At 60.1% G+C, this 19,586-nt stretch overlaps 2 protein-coding genes across 3 annotated transcripts; one reads left to right on the top strand and one right to left on the bottom strand.

The window, feature by feature from the left end:
• Positions 1–2,585: 2,585 nt before the first annotated feature.
• Positions 2,586–4,703, bottom strand: UQCR10 (ubiquinol-cytochrome c reductase, complex III subunit X). The gene is made up of 2 exons (XM_084867533.1): positions 4,331–4,703; positions 2,586–2,844 (listed from the first exon to the last, which is right to left on the bottom strand). Exons 1-2 carry the CDS (start codon positions 4,478–4,480, stop codon positions 2,806–2,808), a joined length of 189 nt encoding a protein of 62 aa, XP_084723659.1. The 5' UTR covers positions 4,481–4,703; the 3' UTR covers positions 2,586–2,805.
• A 128-nt stretch (positions 4,704–4,831) lies between these two features.
• Positions 4,832–19,434, top strand: ZMAT5 (zinc finger matrin-type 5). 2 transcript variants are annotated; one of them, XM_084867532.1, is made up of 6 exons: positions 4,832–4,928; positions 13,442–13,585; positions 15,076–15,138; positions 15,394–15,474; positions 16,342–16,453; positions 19,076–19,434. In XM_084867532.1, the coding sequence occupies exons 2-6, from the start codon at positions 13,459–13,461 to the stop codon at positions 19,203–19,205; spliced, it is 513 nt and encodes a 170-aa protein (XP_084723658.1). In that variant the 5' UTR covers positions 4,832–4,928; positions 13,442–13,458; the 3' UTR covers positions 19,206–19,434. The 2 variants fall into 2 exon arrangements, with proteins under 2 accessions (XP_084723658.1, XP_084723657.1); XM_084867531.1 differs by having other exon boundaries at positions 4,843–4,928; positions 13,412–13,585.
• Positions 19,435–19,586: the final 152 nt, after the last annotated feature.

The raw sequence follows: 19,586 nt of genomic DNA on the forward strand, positions 1-19,586 counted from the left end.
GTTTCCACTCTTTGCCCATTCAGTCCTCTGAGGCAGCCCCAAGATTGAAGATGGGCGATGGCACAAGTGCTCTAAGTGAGGTGGAATGGGGGCCCTGGGCCCTGCCTGCTGGCTCACGGGGCTCACCACTCCTGCTTCCGGCGCAAGAATGTTCAAGTGCCTTCTCCGGTCCCTGGCGGAGGACAGGACTCTCCTAAGACCCTGTGCCTCTGAGACAGCCCTGTGTTTGCTTCTGGTCCTCCAGTGGCCGTGATGGTTAGCGTGTTTGTGTGGACGGTGCTTCTGTGCCTCGGGTGGTGGCCTTTCCCCCTCACACAGGCTCCTTAGGAAGCGCGTCATTGTTGACAGAAGGGAAGGGAGCCGGGAGCGCGGGGAGGGACCTGCCCGGAGCCCAGCAGGAGTGAGTGGCAGGGCCTGAGGCAGGGACTCGGAGCCACAGGGGGAAGGACCAACCCCAACCCCGTCTCCCCGGACCCGGAGCCACAGGGGGAAGGGACTCTGGTCCCATCTCCCAGGCCCTTCCACACGCACCACTTCACCCCAAGCAGCTGAGCCTCCATCTGTTTTAAATCACGGCCTCAGGTGAGGCTTTGTTGGGGAAAGTACTCAGTGTGAAAACCATTGAAAACCAGCTCAGGGTCAGCCCTCAGGCCCGTGAGCTTGCAGGTCCGGTTTTGTGATGGAGCCGTTCCCCCTCACAGGCTCCTCAGGAAGCGGTGCGGGTGCAGGGGGCGCCCCAGTGGCTCAGGAAGGGCCCAGTGGAGGGAAAGCCCCCCTGGGACTGGGAGGGTGAGGAAGGGCATTCCAGGGGGAGGAACTGCAGGTGCGAAGGCGGGGAGGCAGGAGAAGCCCGCCCGGACTGGGAACTGTGGAAACCTGCTGGGTGAGGCGGGGGTCCCAGAACCCGCTGCCTGGCCCCTCTGCCTCCTGTGCTCTCTCCAAGGGTCCGAAGAGGGTCTCACCTGCCTTTTCAGCTCCTGGCCGCATCATTTCAATCTTTACATGGCCAGTCTCCGTCTTCACGTGCCCATTCTCGCGTGATCACGTGGCCCCGCCCTTAATCACGTGCACGGCTGTCCACGTGGCTCCGCCTCCTTGATCACATGCTCACTTACGGCTGAACCAAACCAGTTTGTTGGTGAGGGGGGGACATGGTTTTAAACAGCAAGGGTGTGGGGTGGGGGCTACCTGGGTGATTCCTCTGTACAGTCTTCCCCAAAGCTCTGTACTGGCCCCTGAAGACCATGCAGGGAGCCCCTGTTCGTTGACTCACTGCTGCAGTCGACATTGGCCCATAAGCCTGTGCTAAGCATGCCACAAGCACTATCTCACGTATGTCTGTTACCCCATTTCCTACCCGGGGAAGCCAGGAGAGCACGCAACCCACCCCAGGCGGCTCAGTTGGAGAATAGCGGAGCTAGAGTTCAAACACAGGTGTGCTCCGTGTCCGCAGCCCACGCCTAGGCACGTGATGGGCGGGCAAAGGGACCCGCAGCAGCAGCCCTAGCCGGAAGGTTTCTGAGGCGCAGTTAGAGGTAGCCTGGATCTTACATGTCAGGCTAAGGAATTTGAACTTGATCTTGCAGGTAGTAGGGAGCCATCGACGGTGTGTGAGCAGGGGCAGTGACCTGGCAGTCTCCCGAAGACGCAGGGAAGAGGAAGGGCCGCTGAGGGCTCTAGGCAGCAAGGAGGCGAGCCGCACCCCTGCACACTGACTGTCAGCAGGACGGCTCCTGGCCAACGCTTCCCCGGCATTTCATCATCGCCTCGTCCTTGAGGCCGGCTGGAGTCTGCCCTTGACATTCAGTCAGTGCATACATCCAAGCCTCTCGGGCCAAGGCCCCAGCTGAAAATTCAGCTCAGTCCAGCCGGCATAGCTCAATGGTTGAGCGTTGACCTATGCCTGATGGTCACCGTTTAATTCCCGGTCAGGGCACATGCCTGGGTTGCGGGCTCCATCCCCAATGTGGGGCGTGCAAAAGGCAGCCCATCCATGATTCTCTTTTATCATTTATATTGAAGATTCTATCTCTCCCTCTCCCTTCCACTCTGAAATCAATAAACAGGAAAAGAAGCCTTTCCCCTGGCACAACTAGAACGGGTGGAGGAGGATTCAAACCTGGGCGCACCCTGATCAACCAATCTCTTCCGAGGACAGAGGCTTTGAGTTCTGGCCTGACCCAATCATCAGGGGTCCTGGCCCAGAGGGGTATGGCAGCTTGCCCAGACACACAGCAAGTACAAGGCAGAAGGGAGACTAGAGTCTTGGGGACGGGGGTGCCCCAAGATGCTCAGGCCAGGCTTTCCTTTCCCAGCTGAGGCCACAGTGCCTCCCCATGGCCAAGCCAGTCAGCTCCCCTGTGCATGACTTAAGAACGGAATTACCGGTTTGGGAGACAAAGTTGAAGGTAACATCTCCAACTCTGGCTCATGGTTTGAAAACCAGAATTCTTGGGAAGGAAATGGGAAACCCAAAATAATGGAAGCCGCCCTCGGGAAGTTTGCAGAGGACTTTGAAGTGGCCCCCAGTAACTGACAAGAGATGATCGGGTGGGGCTAATAAAACGCCAGTGCGGGAGCAGGTCTCACGGACAGCTTACATTTATTGGCTGATGCCTCTGGCTAAGAATCACACTTCAAACACAGCAGAAGCTGAGAGTCTGCCAGGTGAAGGCATTTCATAACAACAGCAAAACGTGGTCCGTGGACAGGGCTGTGAGCTCTCCTCACGCCGAGGCCCTGGCTCCGGGCAGACAGCTGGCGGCGGACCTGGTCCATCTGGCCTGGATGGGCGCCTCCGAGGAGCTAGTCCTCATACTTGTGCTTGATGTGTTTCCACAGCTTCTGCATTTTAAAGACAAAAGCCACAAACGTTCACTTTCGCCCCTCACATTTTACAATTATATCCCCACTGCCCCGGTCCCTAAAACCAGCTTGAGAGAAATTCTTACCACGTCCTGACAGTTACACTGGGAAATTTGGAAGCAATACCAGGAGGGTCACACATCCCTGATGTTTATAAAACGCTCTGAGCCCCACCTGGTGCGTGCGGCTCAGTTGGTGAGAGCGTCGTTTTGTAGACCGAAAGGTCATGGGTTCGATAGACATCAGGGCACAGGTTGAGGTTCGTTCCCCAAAAGGGAGGATACTGATCAATGTTTCTTTCACATCAATGTTTCTCTCTCTCCCTAAAATCAATAATAGCGTATCCTCAGGTGAGGATGAAAAAGAAAAAATGCTTTGATGCTCTCAATCACCATGCGAAGTCATCGATCAGCTGCCTCCTGCACACCCCCCACTGGGGATGTGCCCGCAACCAAAGTACATGCTCTTGACGGGAATCGAACCTGGGACCCTTGAGTCCGCAGGCTGATGCTCCATCCACTGTGCCAAACCGAAGCATCCCTACCCGGGATCAGGGATCGAACCCACAACCTGGGTATGTATACAAGTGTTATTTTCTGAGTGGCAGCACCCAGCAGGCTCTGTGCCATCTTGCCTGTCTCGAGTACTATTCACAGCAAACCCGAGGTCTTTACTGTGATGGATTTCACAGGTAAAAGCGAAGCTCAGAGATGTTAAGAAACCTGCCCAGCTTCATGTCAGTTATTAAGTACCGAGGCCCAGTACCCCCGTGCAGGGCCCTCTGATTTCACAGCCCCAACTCCGAGCCATCATTCACGCCAACCACGGGGCTCACGCGGAAAACCCTGGCCACCGAAAGCGCCATCTGCCAAGGCGGCCGCGATGTCTAAGGAGACGTCCTCTCCGCGACCGTCCACCGCTCCCATCTGCCCTTGACGCCCTCCGCGGAAGCAGGGGGCTCAGTCCCAGCCCTGACTTCCGGGTGCTGCAGCCCCAGGGAGCCCTTGGCTCTGACTAGGCCTTAGCTGTCGCTTCTGCAGAATGGAAAGGTTTGGCTCAGTGGATAGAGTGTCAGCCTGTGGACTGAAAGGTCGCGGGTTCGATTCCGGTCAAGAGCATGTACGTTGGTTGAGGGCACATTCCCAGTAGGGGGTGTGCAAGAGGCAGCTGGTCGATGATTCTCTCTCATCGATGTTTCTAACTCTCTATCCCTCTCTCTTCCTCTCTGTAAAAAAAAATCAATAATTTATATATGTTAAACGCCCTGCAGAGTGGAATCTATCGGCCTCGCTTTAACGGCTTAGGATCCACCCCCGGCAGAAAGGCCGGATGGCAGTCTACAGACAAGAGGACGCGCAGGGTTTACCCCTCTTCCTCGTGAAGGTGTACATGGCGTCCCGTCCCACCGCCATTCCCACCGACACTCTCAGGCGGGCCCAAGGTCAGGGACGGCCTAGGCCCTCACCCCCTGGTTCATCTGTTCGTAGATCGCGTCCGCGCCTTGGTCGAAGGCACGCTCGAAGAACAGGGCGCCCACGGCGATGGTCAGGGCGAAGGTGGAGGTCCTGCGGAACAGCAGGGAATACAGCCTCCCCGTCAGCGTCGGAGCCGCCATGTTTCCCCACTGCCGGAGTCGCGACACCGCGCATGCGCCGCGGCCGACCTCGCTCCCCAAAGGCCTTCGTCGTGCTGCAGTGCTTTATGGGACATGTAGTCCCTCTGAATCTCCGTTCTCGTCGTTTTGAATCAGGGGGGCTAATGGATGGCTTACGCGGGATAAAAATCCTGATAAGGTTCAGGTCACAGCAGCCCAGACTGTTTGGTAATGTTTGTTACACGATTTTACGCCTCAATCATTTCTCGCTGATTGGCTATTTCTAACTACAACTCCCAGAAGCCCTTGCGCTCTCCCCGCCTATCAATGGTAGTTCTGCTTTAATTCCCAAAGGTTTCTGGGAAGGGGGAAACTGATACTCGAGGAAGGACTACGAATCCCAGCAAGCAGTTCGCAACGCAAGAGCGGAGGAGGAGGAGCGCCTGGCCATCGGGCCCAGCTGAGCCAGGTACCCTCTTTGCGGGACATCGAGGGTTGGGTTTTAGCCTGCTGCCCCGCACGCGGGGAGGACTTGGGCTCTTGTCTCCAAGTCCGCGCTCCTCCCGGCGGGCCGCGCCGTTTAACGCGTTAGGAAGTCGAGCGGGTCTGGGTCCCCGGCTCACCTCCATTTCCCGATTCCCCGATCAGTTTCAAGTTCAGGGCTAAGTTGGAGCCTGTGGCAAAAAGGCAGATCCTTGGGACTGAACCCATCTGCCCGACTTCGGGGAAAAGGGCGGTTCTTCCCATTTCCCTCCTCTCTGGGCTTCACATCCCAGAACCCTGGCCTGCAAGGCGGGAGGGCTGACACCATCATTCATTCCTGCTCGGGAACAGAAAGGACAGGGGCTTTGGAGTGCACGGCCATCAACTATTTCATTCATTCATGCATTCATTCATTCATTCACTTATTTTAATTCTCTCCGGAGGATGTTGTGTGTTCGTGTTTGTGTTTTAATCGATTTTTAGAAGAGAGGGGAAGAGGTAGAGAGAGATACCTATAAAAGAGAGAAACATCTAATCGATCGCGGGGATCGAATCCGTCACCTAAGTATGTGCCCTGACTGGGAATCGAACCCTCAGCCTTTTCATGCATGGGAGGACCATGCTGCAACCCACTGAGCCACCCGGCCAGGGCAACAAAGGTCTTCCGAGCGCCTTCTCTGGGCCAGACACTGGGGACTCCGCAGTGAACGAGTCACTGTTGGAGCATCCATTCTGCCGCGTGCGGGTGGGTGGGGAGGAGCAGCCATGACAAACCAGGAATGCTCTGAAGAGCAGAGCACGGGTTGGCTGTTGTGGCCAGGGTGCCCAGGGTGACACTTAGCCAGAGACTCGCACGGAAGATGAATAGTAGGAAGGCTGCCCAGGCCTGAGGCTGCTGCCTCCTGGGGTGTTTGAGGGACAGAAGCAGAGTGGGCTGTGAAGAGGCGGGCTGGGGCGGCTCTGATATGGCCTCGGAGCCTGTGGTAAGGAGCCTTACGGTTTTCTGACTGCACCAGGAAGCTCCCTGAAGGGTTTTAGGCTGGGTTGTGACCTGCTCTGGTTTGCATGTTAATGGCCTCATTCTGGCTGCTCTCTCTCTGGTCAAGTGAAGTCTGAGCTGCCCCTTAGCCACCAAGTGGAGATGTCTGCAGGCAAATGGGGCTTTGGCTCTGGATTTCGGTCTGGGCCAGAGAGAAAAGCCATTGCCATAGGCGTGGCGTTGGAAACCAGGGACTGGATTTCAGGCCTGGAGCTGGCTTGTTAAACGGGCAGTAAAGCCTGAGGAGGGGTCTGGGAGGGAAAACGTGAGATGCTACCGTGTTTCCCCGAAAATAAGACATCCTCCGAAAATAAGACCTATTATACTTACAGGCTTCCTTCTGAGTGAAATATAAGGTATCCCCCCAAAAATAAGGCCCCCCCTAGGCTAAACATGAGAGATTTGGTCCACTGATTCTGAAAGAAATGGAGTCACAAGAAATTCACCAGGAAATTCAGGAATTGGATTGTTAGGATGATGTTCCAGAAGATGATGACATGATTGTCATTGAACAAATGAGTAAATTCTTGATCCTGTAGGATTCACAGTTTGTCTGGTTTGTGTTGACAACTACCGTACTACCGTACTGTATACAGGTAATACATTTCCTTTATTTTCATTTAACAATAAATGTGTACCGTATTCTTCTTCATGGAAAAATAAGACATCCCCTGAAAATAAGACCTAGCGCACCTTTGGAAGCAAAAATTAATAGAAGACACTGTCTTATTTTCGGGGAAACAGGGTATACGTCCTTACGATGGTTATTTTCTATTTGCAGAGCAGCCTCGTAGCCCCTCGGGACAGGCTGCTTGGCGCGTGTGGGAACGGAGACGTACGTACGCGCTGCTAACAACAGACCTGGCTGGTGGGGAGCTCAGAGGAGGGAGGCGTTATTGTAGGTGAACGGGTGGGGAAGACACGGTTAGGTGGTGGCTTGTTTTATGTTTTATCTTTTTAGTTAACTCTCTTTGGAGCAACACTTTTTAAAAACCTAACGTTCTGCAAGCTTTAAGTTCAACCTGGAAATTATTATGCTGTACATAAACCTAGGAAAACAAGAAAAATGACCTTACCTTTTTCTTTGAGTAATGCTGAACAGACTAAATCCCTCTAAAACAGTCAGCCCTGTTAACAGCCTAATTGCCCTCCCTTGCATATTTAAATTAATTCCACTTCCAAGTGTAATATATTTGATTTTCTTTTTTCAAGTATTTCAGATACATAACCTAACGAGCATCATTTCCCCAGAATACTTAAACAGTTACTAAAAAAGTCTAATAACTTAAACCGACAGACAATGAATTTTAAGTTCTTGTAAACAGCTCGGTGCTTTTAGTAGACAGTCAAGTTCTCTTGCCACCGGTTCTCAGCCTGGGGAGCCAGTAAAATGCTTCTCCGACATAAAATGAGGAGATGGGGGGGGGCACCTTTAGTATCGTTATAGCACCCCAGGAGGTCCTCATATGTAATCAGTTTCTCCAACCACTGCTCACCTCTCAAAGTCACAGGTCTAATGTCAATCACTGACACATATTTTACCAATTACCTAGATGTCTAGTTTCACTTCTATATTTTCAGTTGGAATCACATTGCTTACCTGTCATCCGCTCAACCTATCACATTCTTTTCCATGTTACTGATCCTTTCAGATACCAAGTATGCACTGACTACTACTCAATCCAGGGCAGGAACGGAAGTACGGGTGGGGGGCAAAGGTCGGTTTGCAGTTGTGAGGACACGGACCACAGAGTCTTCCCTCGCATTTTTGTGTATTAATCGTTGTATTGTTTTCCGTAGCAGCAACTGTAAACCCTGTTCAAAGAGTTTGATTTATTCTACTCCCTCTATTTGCAATTCTGTGTTTCCTTGGAGTGTGGCAGGACACCTGGCCCGTAGGAGAAACAGTTTTATTCCTGGAAGTGAATGCCAGTCAAGTCGGGGTTGCCACTTCGGCAAGCTGACCGCTTGGTGACGGGGACACGCATCGGGGGCTGTGTCTCCCCAGGGTCACTGTCCCCAGCAGAGGCCGCCGTGGATGCTGGGAATGGAGAGGCCAGGGAGCACCAGGCTTTCGCTCCTCAGTGTGTGCCTCCTAGGCTCACTGGTTACAATGCAGATTCCTGGGTCCCTCCCGACCTGCTGGCCGGATTCTGGAGATCTGACCCAGGAGACTTCAGCTGTAATAACCCCACACAGGGAGCCCTGGGAATGTTGGAGCAGGGGTTTTAAGAGGGTTGGCCCGCCCCCCAGGGCAGGTAAACTGGGGGGGCTGGTCGCGGTGTGAGAGAGAGATCTGACTTGGTGGTCACAGGGGGTCAGGTGGATTGGAAGCCCAGCCTGGGGGGAGGGAAAGGGAGGCACACGCGGCTCTGAGCCTGGGTATCTGGTGCAGGAGCCTCCTTCGTGCTATTTTTACCTTTCCTATTTGGAAGCTCCGGCCTCCTGGGACCCGTAACTATCTGACGAGAAACCGTGTCTCCAGCCCGCGGCTCCCCGGAGCCCTGTTGGGGCTCAGCCGCCTGCGCCGGGCCAGGCCTGCTCAGAATCAGGGCGCACCCTGCCAGCCCTCAGCCAGGGACCGAGGGAACGTCTCCCGGGGGTCCCTCTCCAGGTTCGTCCTGGCGAACCAGGTCGCCGGAACCATCCTGGCGTTTCCTAAGGAAGAAGGAATGGGATCCAGCCCTGCCTGACACATTTCCCACTTTTTAAGGGAATTTTCGGGGGACATTTAAAAACAAGACACGCTGAATGTCAAGACACAGAATGACAGGAAAACACAAAGAGGTCCTGGGGAAAAATCCTGTGCGTGACCCTATCATCCAGGCATTCCCACAGTAAATATTTTGTGTCTGCTCTAGTCTGTGTATGAGTGTGGGAGGTTCTTTTTCCTTAAAATAGTGGTATTATATATATATATATACTGTTGTGAAAATGAGTTTTTTCCCATTGGTTTTTGTTTTGTTTTGTTTTGTTTTTTGTTGTTGTTTTTTAGAGTGGAAGGGAGGGGGGAGAGGAAGAAAAAGAGAGAGAGAGAAATATTAACAAACATTTTCTCAGGAATTTGGGGGTGGCTTAGCTGGGTGGTTCTGGCTCAGACTGTCCCAGAAGGTTGCCATCAAGCTCAGGGCTGCACTCATCCGAAGGCTCGACTAGGGCCGGAGGGCCCACGTCCCAGCTTACTCACACGGCTGCTCACCGGCTCCAGTTCCTTGCCACTGGCACCTCCCCACCTTATGGCAGCCAGCTCCCCCAAAATGGAGTGATTAGAAGAGGGGAGACACCAGGATGGAAGCCACAGTGTCCTTTTATAACTTCGTCACCTCTGCTCTATTCTCTTAACCTCACAAAACTGTGACACAGCTTAAAAGGGAACCACAGCACACGGCACACGCGTGTGGAGGCGGTGTCACTGCGGGCCACGGCTGGCTGCCACATCCACAAATGAGTGTTGAGCGCCATCAGCACGGCAGGCACGGCGCTCACACGGAGCACTCGTGATTTAATCCTCACGGTAATCTTACCAAATACCCTGTTTCCCCGAAAATAAGACAGTGTCTTATATTAATTTTTTTTTCTCCCAAAGTTGCGCTAGGTCTTATTTTCAGGGGATGTCTTATCTTTCCATGTGCTAGGTCTTATTTTCAGAGGATGTCTTATTTCCGGGGAAATACGTTAGTATTATTGCCTTCCTCTTCCAGACGAAGCTCAGCCAAGTTTCCTTGCCCGGAAGTCCCACCAGGGTTGAAAGATTAGAGGAGGGATTGACAGGGGTGGTTGGTGTGACTTTGAGCTGGCTGCCCTCCCTCTGTTCTTCAGCCCGTCACCTGCTACCTTACAGGACCATCATTTCTCCCAGGGGGAGAGGGGCCTGTGGGCTCTGCATCGGAGCCCCCCTAGATCCTGGCCCTCCCCCAGATCTGCTGAGCGGGAAATGGCTGTGGGCAGGGGGGCCCCCCTGCCTTATTCTGCACCTCACTCCCAGGGGTGGGAGGGGCCAAGGTCAGGATGAGGAAGCTGCCAGGTTGCTACAAAGCCCGGGGCCTCTGAGGCGGACCCCGAACACACGGGGGCTCCTCTCAGGGAAGACATCTGGGTCTTCTCGGCATTGCTGTTGGAGCTGGGTCCTCGGTGGGCAGTCCTCGGGCCACCCACTCCAGACGGCAGGCATATGGCGCTGGGCAGGTGCCAGGCTCCAGCGGTGGGCAGCAGAGCCTCGCTGGCCGCGGCTGGCTGTGCACCTGGATCTGGCAGCGCCGTAATGAGAAGGGATGACAGGTGAGCCCGCGGGCGGCGGGTGGTGAGCCCGGGTCCCGGTAATGGCAGTGTGTGTCCCAGCCTGGCCTCAGCCGGGCCGCTGGCTTATTTTAGCCCGGTGCCAAGCCCGCCCTGTGCCCGAGCCCCGGTGCCAAAGCCCGCCCTGTGCCGGGGCCCCGGTGCCAAAGCCCGCCCTGTGCCGGGGCCCCGCAGCCACACGGGCCAGAGCCAGCACCACAGGGGTCCCGCCTGACCCAGAACCCTGCTTTCCCCTCCACACAGCTTCCCGGGGCACGGGGCTCCCCGCCAGCAGCACAGGGTGGGGGGACCTGACCTTGCTCGGTCTCTCCTCTGAGCCTGGTCCTCCTCTGCGAAAGCTCACCTCCAGGGGGCGGCCTCCGAGGGCTGGACGGGAGGGTGAGAGCCAGGGCCTCGCTCGCAGGAGTCCGAGCCGCAGCTCTCCCCTCGCCCCAGCTCACCCCTTTATCCTTCCTTCTGTCCCAGTGTCCCCACCAGTTGGTCCTCTCCTCCTGGAGCCCAGAGGACGGCGGGCAGCTGCCATGGGTGGCCGGGTGTGGGCTAAGCAGAGCTGGGGAGGCTGGAGGTGGCGCAAGAGGCCTGCCTTTGGGTCTTAGGGCCTCTCTCCTCGCTGTTCCTCATCCATCCTCGTTGGCATGGTCCCCAGATTCAGACTTGAGCCGCAGTGCCCTCTTCTGAAAAGCTGTCACCGGCCCCACCACACAGGTGTCCTGAGACGATGCCGTTTACAGAGCGTTTAACCCGGAGCCAGCACAGCAGGTGCACAGTCAGCCAGGCGCCAGGTGGCACCGACAGCGCCGGCTCCGTGCGGGCATGGCCAGTGCCGTTTGTATTGCTCCTACTTTTGCGGTTGATGATTCGTTGGGAGAAGCAAATGTCTGTGTATCGCTCCCCAGAAGCAGCCAGGCCGACCCATTTCTGCAGGGAAAGCAGAGGCCTGAGGGGGGCAGTGACTTGCCCAAGGTCACACAGCTGCTGCTCGGTGCCTGCGTGGCTCCGTCCAGCTGAGTCCGCTGCAGAGCGGCCGTTCGGGCTCCGCCTCCCAGAGGGACAGCCTCCCAGCCCTTCCCCTCCCCTCTCCTCCCCTTCCAGTCCCTCCCCTCCCTTTCCCTCCCCTCCCCGATACTCTCCGGAGCCGCAGCTCCACGGCCAGCGCTTCAGGCTTCGTGAATGGCTTGGCCGTTAAACATTCATCTCTCGCCACTTCAATCCAGTTCCTATAAGTTTATTGGCAAGACGGGTGTATTAGAGCTGCCAAATTTCATATATCAACTCGGTGTGTCTGGGATGCGGTCTCTCGGCAGTAACCGGAGGAAAGAGAGGTCTTGTATGTTTTCATTTGGAATGACTGTCGGTTCCTAATCCCATTAGAGCCCTGGACTGAATGGCCGCTGGCCCCGGCTGCCCCAGGCCCGCGCTCCCCGCAGCCCGCACGGCCGCCCTGCCTGTCCGGGGGCTTGTCCGTCTCGTCTTCCTCCAGCCTCTTCCGGACAAGATGCGTTTCCCCATCAGTCCGCCCCGTGGTCAGGCCCAGCTCTGTATTTGTCTGCAGATCCTGGGAGTCGAGCTGGTGCTGCCCCCTGAGCTGCTGCCTCACGGCCTTGGGGCAGCCACCGGTCTTGGTCCTCTGAGCTCAGGAACCTGCTCTGTGAAACTCGGGTATAGGACCTGCCCTGGCTGGTGTAGCTCAGTGGATAGAGCGTCGGCCTGCGGACTGAAGGGTCCCAGGTTCGATTCCGGTCAGGGGCATGTGCCTTGGCTGCGGGCACGTCCCCAGTGGGAGGTGTGCAGGAGGCGGCTGATGGGTGTTTCTCTCTCGTCTGTGTTTCTAGCTCTCTGTCCCTCTCCCTTCCTCTCCGTGAAAAATCAGTAAAATATATTTTTAAAAAGACAAACAAACACCTATTTGGTTGCCTGCCGTGCGCCACCACCACTTTGGGCGCTGGAGCTTCGGCGATAAAGGGAACAGAAATAGCCCTGCATGTCCCTTCCCGCCGGAGGAGAGACAGCGGTGAGCGGAACCAGGACTATTGCTGCACAGGGGGTGCCGGGGGCAGGAAACGGGGAGCGCTAAGTGCAGGGTGAGGGTTCTGCCATTTTAAGTCAAGTGGTCACGGTCGCTTCCCGAGAAGGCAGTGTCTGAGCGGAGGTTGAAGGAGTCGAGTGAGCGAGCTTGGCAGGTACCGGGGAGGGCCTGCGGGCGGAGGGAGCAGGTACCGGGGAGGGCCTGCAGGCGGAGGGAGCAGGTACCGGGAGGGCCTGCGGGCGGAGGGAGCAGCGGGGAGAGGCCGGGAGGTGGGCTCGGGGCTGGCGGGCGTGCGGAGCAGAGCGGAGGCCTGCGTGGAGAAACAGTGGAGAGATCAGAGGGTGAGGGTGGCAGCTGGCGAGAGGAGGTAAGGTGGTGGTTCCCTGGCGACATGTGGAAAATATTAAAAAAATATATTTTATTGATTCTTTACAGAAAGGAGAGAGAAGGATAGAGAGTTAGAAACATTGATGAGAGAGAAACATCGATCAGCTGCCTCCTGCACACCTCCTGCTGGGGATGTGCCTGCAACCAAGGTACATGCCCTTGGCCGGAATTGAACCTGGGACCCTTCAGTCCGCAGGCCGACGCTCTATCCACTGAGCCGAACCGCTCAGGGTGACATGAAAATTTTAGAAATGCTGATACCCAGGCCTCGCCCACACTGGTGCTGCTTTAACTGGCCTGGGGTGGAGGCCGGGCATCAGGACCATGAGAAGACCCTGGGATGAGCCCCGGGCAGCCCCTCTCGGCCGCGGTGAGCTTTCAGTGAGGTGCGGGGAGTCTGGAAAGGCCCCTGCACAGCCCGGCCTGGCCCGCAGGGAGCGCTCCGTCTGGGCGGCATGGGTGGGCTCCAGGGTGGCGGTCCCTCCCGCCCTGACCGCTCTGTGTACACCCGCCCCTCCCCCCCCCCGCAGGGCAGCCCTGACCGCTCTGTGCCTCCGCAGGGCAGCCCTGACCGCTCTGTGCCTCCGCAGGGCGGCCCTGACCACTCTGTGCCCGCCCCCCCCCCCCGCAGGGCGGCCCTGACCGCTCTGTGCCTCCGCAGGGCAGCCCTGACCGCTCTGTGCCTCCGCAGGGCAGCCCTGACCGCTCTGTGCCTCCGCAGGGCGGCCCTGACCGCTCTGTTCCCCCGCAGGACAGCCCGCGGGCGCCATGGGGAAGCGGTACTTCTGTGACTACTGCGACCGCTCCTTCCAGGACAACCTGCACAACCGCAAGAAGCACCTCAACGGCCTGCAGCACCTCAAGGCCAAGAAGGCCTGGTACGACATGTTCCGAGGTGGGTGCCCCGGGCCGGGAGCGGGCCTGCCCCGGGCGCGTTGCTCTCTCTTCTCATCAGACCCGGGGCTCCTGGCGTGGCCCCCGAGGAGGGGCCTCTGAGGGGCTGTGGGCAGAGCGGCCTCTGAGGGGCTGTGGGCAGATCACCCTGGTGTTCGCCCCTGGTCCCAGACTCTCGGCTGACCTCTCCCTCTGAGCTCCAGCCACACTGGCCACCACCGTCCCTGCACCCTCTGCAGACCTGCCCTCCCTGCCCTCGGCCTGGCAGAGTCCTCCAGGGTGTCCTCCCCCTCTACACACACACACACACACACACACACACACACACACACACACCCCGGCCAGGGCAGGTCATCTGGCCTCACGCTGTGTGCCCCGTTTACATCCGCGTGGATTAGTGTGTCTGCTGGCCTGGAAGGAAGGGCCAGATCTGCGGTGTTCTCCACTAAATCCTCATCCTGGCCCGGCGCCTGCACCCGGGACGTGCTCGGCCGCTGTTTGCCAGGCGAACGTCTAATGAACGAGCAAACAGACACGGCGTCAGGGCCGGCGCTAATGCGGGGAGATGAGGCGAGAAGGACCAGGGGGGCCGGATCACGAGGAGCCTCGGATGCCGGGCGGAGGGCACGGCCTGGGTGCGGGGCCCGGGCCGGTGCCTCCGGAGCCTCCGGGAGCTTTAACAGTTCCCACGTTCTCCCTGCCGACGGAGGGAAGCACAGCCTGAGAGGGACCGGCTGGGCACCCGCTGAGTCTGCGTGTGGCCGGGGCTGACAGCCACCTGCCAGGTGCTGGGCAGCCTGGCAGCCTCCTCTCGGTCCGAGCCACCCAGCCAGAGCCCCTCGCACAGGCTCGCCATCCTGCCAGCCTCGCCGTCCTACCCCCGGGGGCCTGGGCAGTGTCCCAGTCCCGGGTGACACCAGGCCTCTGAGCCAGGCACCTTGCTCGCGTGTCTTACTCCCAGATTTAGACGGATCGATTCTCTGCCTACGAAGAAGCACACATTTACCCCACAAATATACAACGACAATAAGTGGGAAAATCGGAAGAAACCAGGTGAAGGCTTGTATCCAGAGAGATCGCTGCCCGTCTGTCGAGGCCGGGGACCGAGAGCCCGCGGCCGGTGTGCGGGGGGCCTGGGTCCTGCTTCCTGGGCACCAGACGTGCTTTTACAATAGCTTCCTATTTTGGAGTAATTATAGACTTCTCAGAGGTTGCAGCGACAGGGCAGAAAGACCTTGTGGTACCGGGTTTAAAAACCAGGAACACAACCACCCAGCCCTCCCAGGTGACTCTGCCGGCCAAGGTCAGAGCCTCTGGCAGGAAGCTTGCCCTCGGCCGGGTCTGGGGGGGCGGGGGGGGGCCGGCAGGGTCGAGGTCACCCGCAGCTCAGACCCCTCCGCCCAGCGTCCCGGCCTGTGGCCGTCCCTTTGTGGACGGGGAGCACCTGCTGCAGCGCGGCTCTGAGCCCAGCCCCTCCCTCTCCTCCCACAGACGCGGCTGCCATCTTGCTGGACGAACAGAACAAGCGGCCCTGCAGGAAGTTTCTGCAGACAGGTGACGTGTCCCTCTCAGTCCGCTCCTGCCCGCCCCCTCCCCGCCCTGTCCCTCCCCAGGGCCAGCCTGCCGGGCGGGCGCGGGGCCTGCTCGGACCTCCGCCCCACCCCGGCCACCGTCCTGAACCCACGCGGTGGCCTTGGAGCCTCAGCGACCGGGTCAGGTGGGGTCCGTCTCCCCCTAGACCTCCAGTGACCCCAGCCACAGCGGGGCCCCCCTGCCAGAGCGGCCAGTAACTCTGTCTCCCCCTTGCAGGCCAGTGCGACTTTGGCCCCAACTGCAGATTTTCCCACATGTCCGAGCGGGACCTGCAGGAGCTGAGCATCCAGGTGGAGGGTGCGTTTTGGTCGGGACCAGGGGCGGGGGGGGGTGGGGGGGGGAGGGGGAGTGCAAGAGCTGAGGCTGGGAGCAGCCTGTCCCTCCTCACCTCCCGGGTGGGGTGGGCTGGCAGTGCTGGGTGAGGGGTGGGTGTCAGAAACCGCCTCCCAGCCCGCAGCTGGAGGCCACACCTGGTGGAGCCAGGGTGGGAGGGGGGAGGGGGCCGGGAGCAGAGACACGCCCCCCTGTGACGCTGTGACCTTGGCACTTAATCCCAGAGGCAGCATCTGGGCCTGTGAATATGGCCGCTTCTGAGCTGGAGTGAGCCCACGCACGCGCAGGGCTGGCCAGGGCCGGCCCAGAGGAAGCGCTGGTCCACCAGGAGGGGGTTTCCTCCGGCCCCAGGCTCATCCTTACCGCCCCTCCACCCCGCCCCCGAGGCTCCGAGCCCACCTCACACCCAGCGCGTTTGAACTCGCCTGTCGCTCGGCTGCGTTCAGTGAGCGAAGGTGTTCGTGGGGCGTTTCATGAGAATAGCAGGAGGGAAAGCTGAGCTGCTCGGCCCAGGGTCAGAGGCCCGGCATCAGCCGAGCCGAGGCCCACCTGCCTCAGGGGGCCTACTCCCGAGGCCCAGGCTCTGCAGGCGTCACCTGTGTCCAGCCCCGCGGGCCCGGGGCAGGCACTGTTTTATCCCCCTTCGGTGGCGAGGCAGAGTGAGGGCCTCAGTGAGGCCCGGAGAGGCGGCCTGGGGGGTGGCGGGGCGGGGACAGGCCTGGGCTGCTCCTGGCTCCCGCCTGCGCCCTCCCAGGAGGGACCTCTGTGCTGGGGGAGGCTGGGATCCAGGGGGGGACTGCCCCTCACTCGCCTCCGCTTCCCATCCCTCAGAGGAGCGGCGGGCCAGGGAGTGGCCCCTGGACATGACGGACCTCCCCGAGGGCCACCTGGAGGACTGGCTGGAGAGGAGAGCCAAGCGGCTCAGCTCGGCCCCGAGCAGCAGGTACGGGCCCCTGCGTGCCCTCCGACCGGGTCCTCCTCCCGTGCCCTCTTCCTTGGCACCCCCGGGGCTGGCCCTCGTGATCCAGGGGTTTACGTTCCGCACCCCAGGCTTCTTCAGCCGGTTGGGGGCCCCCCCCACCGAGCTCTGGGGGCTTCCCTGCTCTCCCACTCCACCCACTCTTCTCCTTGGGGTGAGCCAGCTGCCTGGGCGCCCAGCATGGTGCTCCCTGAGCGGTGCTCCTCCCCTGCCGCTCCCCTCCTGGCTGTTTCTGGAAGAGAGCCTGCAACCGGGGACCCCGAGACCCTGTGAGCCTCCCCCCAGCCCCTTCCTGCGTTCCCAGCACCACTTCTTCCCCGTCCACCTGCCATCCACCTGCCTCCGGCGGGCTCGGAGCCAAATGGATCACTCTGGGCCGCGCAGCCCGAGGAACAAGGCTGTTCGGAGGGAGAGGAACATTTGTTCTTGTCTGTGCCCTTGCTGCCCTGTCCCTCGGCTGGTCTCGTGACAAATGACACCCGAGTCCTGGGCCCGGAGGGTGGCGGGAGGGGGACTGGAGCCGGCCCCTTCCCTGTCTGGGGCCTTGCTCCGTCCCCCGTGTCTCCCCCCTCGAGGCAGCCCTGGACGCAGGCTCCCTGTGACCTTCAAACATCAGCCCCTCCTCGTCTCCGTCTCCGGCCCCTCCTGGCCGCTGCCTCCCCTCCGCTCCCCCAGCTTATCCGTCCACACAGCAGCCCAGCTCCTCAGCCACACGCCGCCTGGCCTTGCTGAACCCTCCTGGGCCCCTCCGCCTCAGGGGAACTCCCCTGCCCCTCCCCCATCTGGCCTCCATGTCAGGGCCACTGAGTGTTTCTGAGCTCGGTCACCTCAGCCCGTAGCTGCCCCGCACCCGCCATGCCTGCAGAGTCCGACACATCCTCAGGCTCAGCTGAGACACCCCCTCTCCCAGCCCCAGGCCTCCCCTCGGCCCTGCGCTGGCACTGCTGCCTGTGGGCCCGCAGGATGACACGGGGACAAATGAGAGCATTTGGGGGAGCAGGACCCCCGGCCTGGAGGCCTGGTGCCTGTGTTAGCGCTGGGGCCCCTGTGGGGACTGGCCTGGGGGCCCCTCTTCCTCTCTGGGTGTGTTTCCTCCCTGGGGCCACCCAGACTCCAGGGCCCTTTTCCCCCGAGCAGAGCCCTCAGGGGGAGCCAGCACCGTCCTGTAAGAGGGGGATGGAGGCTCCGGGGGCCCCAGCCTGGCACTGCGCCCCGTTCCTGACCCTGAGGGAACCGCCAGAGCGGCGGGCGGGGAGGGGCGGCTGGCCTCAGCGGAGCAGACTAATCCCCCAGCGAGGCCGCGCTGGTCACTGCCCTCCGCTGTTGGCTCTTCAGATTGTGCTTTATCCTCCTGATCTCCCCCTCGCACCCCACTCCTGGCTGGGCCCTCCTCCTCCTGAGCCCTCCTCCTGACTGAGCCCAGGGCCGGGCCGGGGCCTGTGTCTGTGAGCACACATGGGGGTGCCCTCTCCTGCCGAGGCCTCGGGGCCGAGTCCCGCTGCCCAGGAACCTGGCCCTCCTAGGAGAAGGGGCTCAGGGCCAGCCCTCTCTGTGGAGAACTGTGCTCCCCCCGCCCAGCAGGGCGCCCGGGCCTGGCTGGCAGCGGGGCCGTCCCTCCCAGCAGCCAGGAGCCTCCCGGCTGGGGATTAGGAGCCTCCCGGAGCCGCAAATAACGCCAGAGCCGCTCTCTGCTGCCCCACGAGCTGCAGCCGCTGAGAGGGATTGCCCTCCTCCCGCAGCCGGAGGCCCCAGGGTGCGCCCAGGCTGCCCACGGGCCTCAGACGGGCTCTGGGGGGAGGGAGCATGTGTACAGCGAGGCAGACCGCCGGGCCTCCTGCCCCCGGCCCCCCAGCTCCACCTCAGAGGCCTGAGTCCTCTCCAGACCTCACAGGCCACAGTGCTCCCCGGAGCGGCAGCCCGAGGGGGTCACACCCCGAGGGGCTGGGACGTGGGGAGCTGCCTCCGCACCTCAGTCCGCGCCCTCGGCACCGGGCGGGCACTTCCCACAGGCCCCAGGTTCCCCGCGGACATGCCTCCCGGGGTGGGAGGAGAGGGGATAACTTGAGAGACTATTCTTTTTTTAAAGTTATACAGTATTGGGGGGAGGGGGAGTCGTTAAAGGCTTTCGCGCCTGTAAAACTTTTAAAAAACACACACACACACACACACACACACACACGCCCATCATCGCTCGGATAGAACCGCTGTGACCACGTTGTTGTTTCAGGTTTTTTATGCATTTATATATGTTATATATCTTCCAACAAAAATAGTGTCATGCTATATACATTTTTATAAGCTGCTTTTTCTACTGCTCACACACCCGCCAGGACCCCTTCCTGGGCGCGTACAGGCGGCTGGGGGCGTGCACATGGAGGTGCCAGGCCCCGGGGGGACTCTCCGCTATTGCCAGCCCCCAGCCCCTGCCCACAGCCCGCTGTGCTGGGCCCGTTCCCAGAGCGGGGGCTCTGCTTTCCAGAAAGGTCTGCCCTCCCGTGGCCGGGGGTGAGCGGGGCAGTGCCCCAGCCCGGGCCTGCCTGGCCGTGCCCCACGCTCACCCCCTGCCCGCCTTCTCCTCCTCTCCAGGGCGGAACCCATCAGAGCCACCGTCTTCCAGTACCCCGTCGGCTGGCCCCCGGTGCAGGAGCTGCCTCCGTCCCTGCGGGCACCCCCGCCCGGGGGGTGGCCCCTGCAGCCCCGCGTCCAGTGGGGCTAGTGCCTCGGGCCCCCTGCCCCCTGCGGGTGAGCCCCCGCGGCAGACACAGTGAACACAGGGGCTCCTGCTGGGGACGCCGAGGCCCCCAGAGCCGCTGCAGCCACGGGCTTGGCCTGGCCAGTCCGCTCCCCCTTCCCTCTCTCCCTCCCTCCCTCCCGGGACATCCTGACGAGATGGGTGAGGGAGCTTCCTGCTGGGTGTGTATAAACAAAGTGTCACTATGGCGATATGGCTACGTCCCCCTTGCCCGGGGCCCTCAGCGCTGCCCCGGCCTCCGGTGAGAGGATGGGCAGGCTGGAGTGGCGGGGTCTCCTCCAGAGCGGCGGGCTCGCGGCCCTGCTCCCCGGGGGCCGGGAGCCGGGAGCGGGGGGGGTGGGGGGG

This window comes from Pipistrellus hanaki (genome assembly GCF_964339955.1).
Source record: "Pipistrellus hanaki genome assembly, chromosome: 19".
Taxonomy (NCBI): Eukaryota; Metazoa; Chordata; class Mammalia; order Chiroptera; family Vespertilionidae; genus Pipistrellus; species Pipistrellus hanaki.

Bases quoted from the DNA above. Each gene is read 5' to 3' on its own strand.
- UQCR10 (XM_084867533.1), bottom strand. From the start codon at position 4,480: ATGGCGGCTCCGACGCTGACGGGGAGGCTGTATTCCCTGCTGTTCCGC. The intron at 2,845-4,330 runs GTGAGGGCCTAG...TTTAAAATGCAG, and splicing joins ACGAACAGATGAACCAGGGG to AAGCTGTGGAAACACATCAA.
- ZMAT5 (XM_084867532.1), top strand. From the start codon at position 13,459: ATGGGGAAGCGGTACTTCTGTGACTACTGCGACCGCTCCTTCCAGGAC. The intron at 13,586-15,075 runs GTGGGTGCCCCG...CTCCTCCCACAG, and splicing joins CTGGTACGACATGTTCCGAG to ACGCGGCTGCCATCTTGCTG. The intron at 15,475-16,341 runs GTGCGTTTTGGT...CCCATCCCTCAG, and splicing joins GCTGAGCATCCAGGTGGAGG to AGGAGCGGCGGGCCAGGGAG.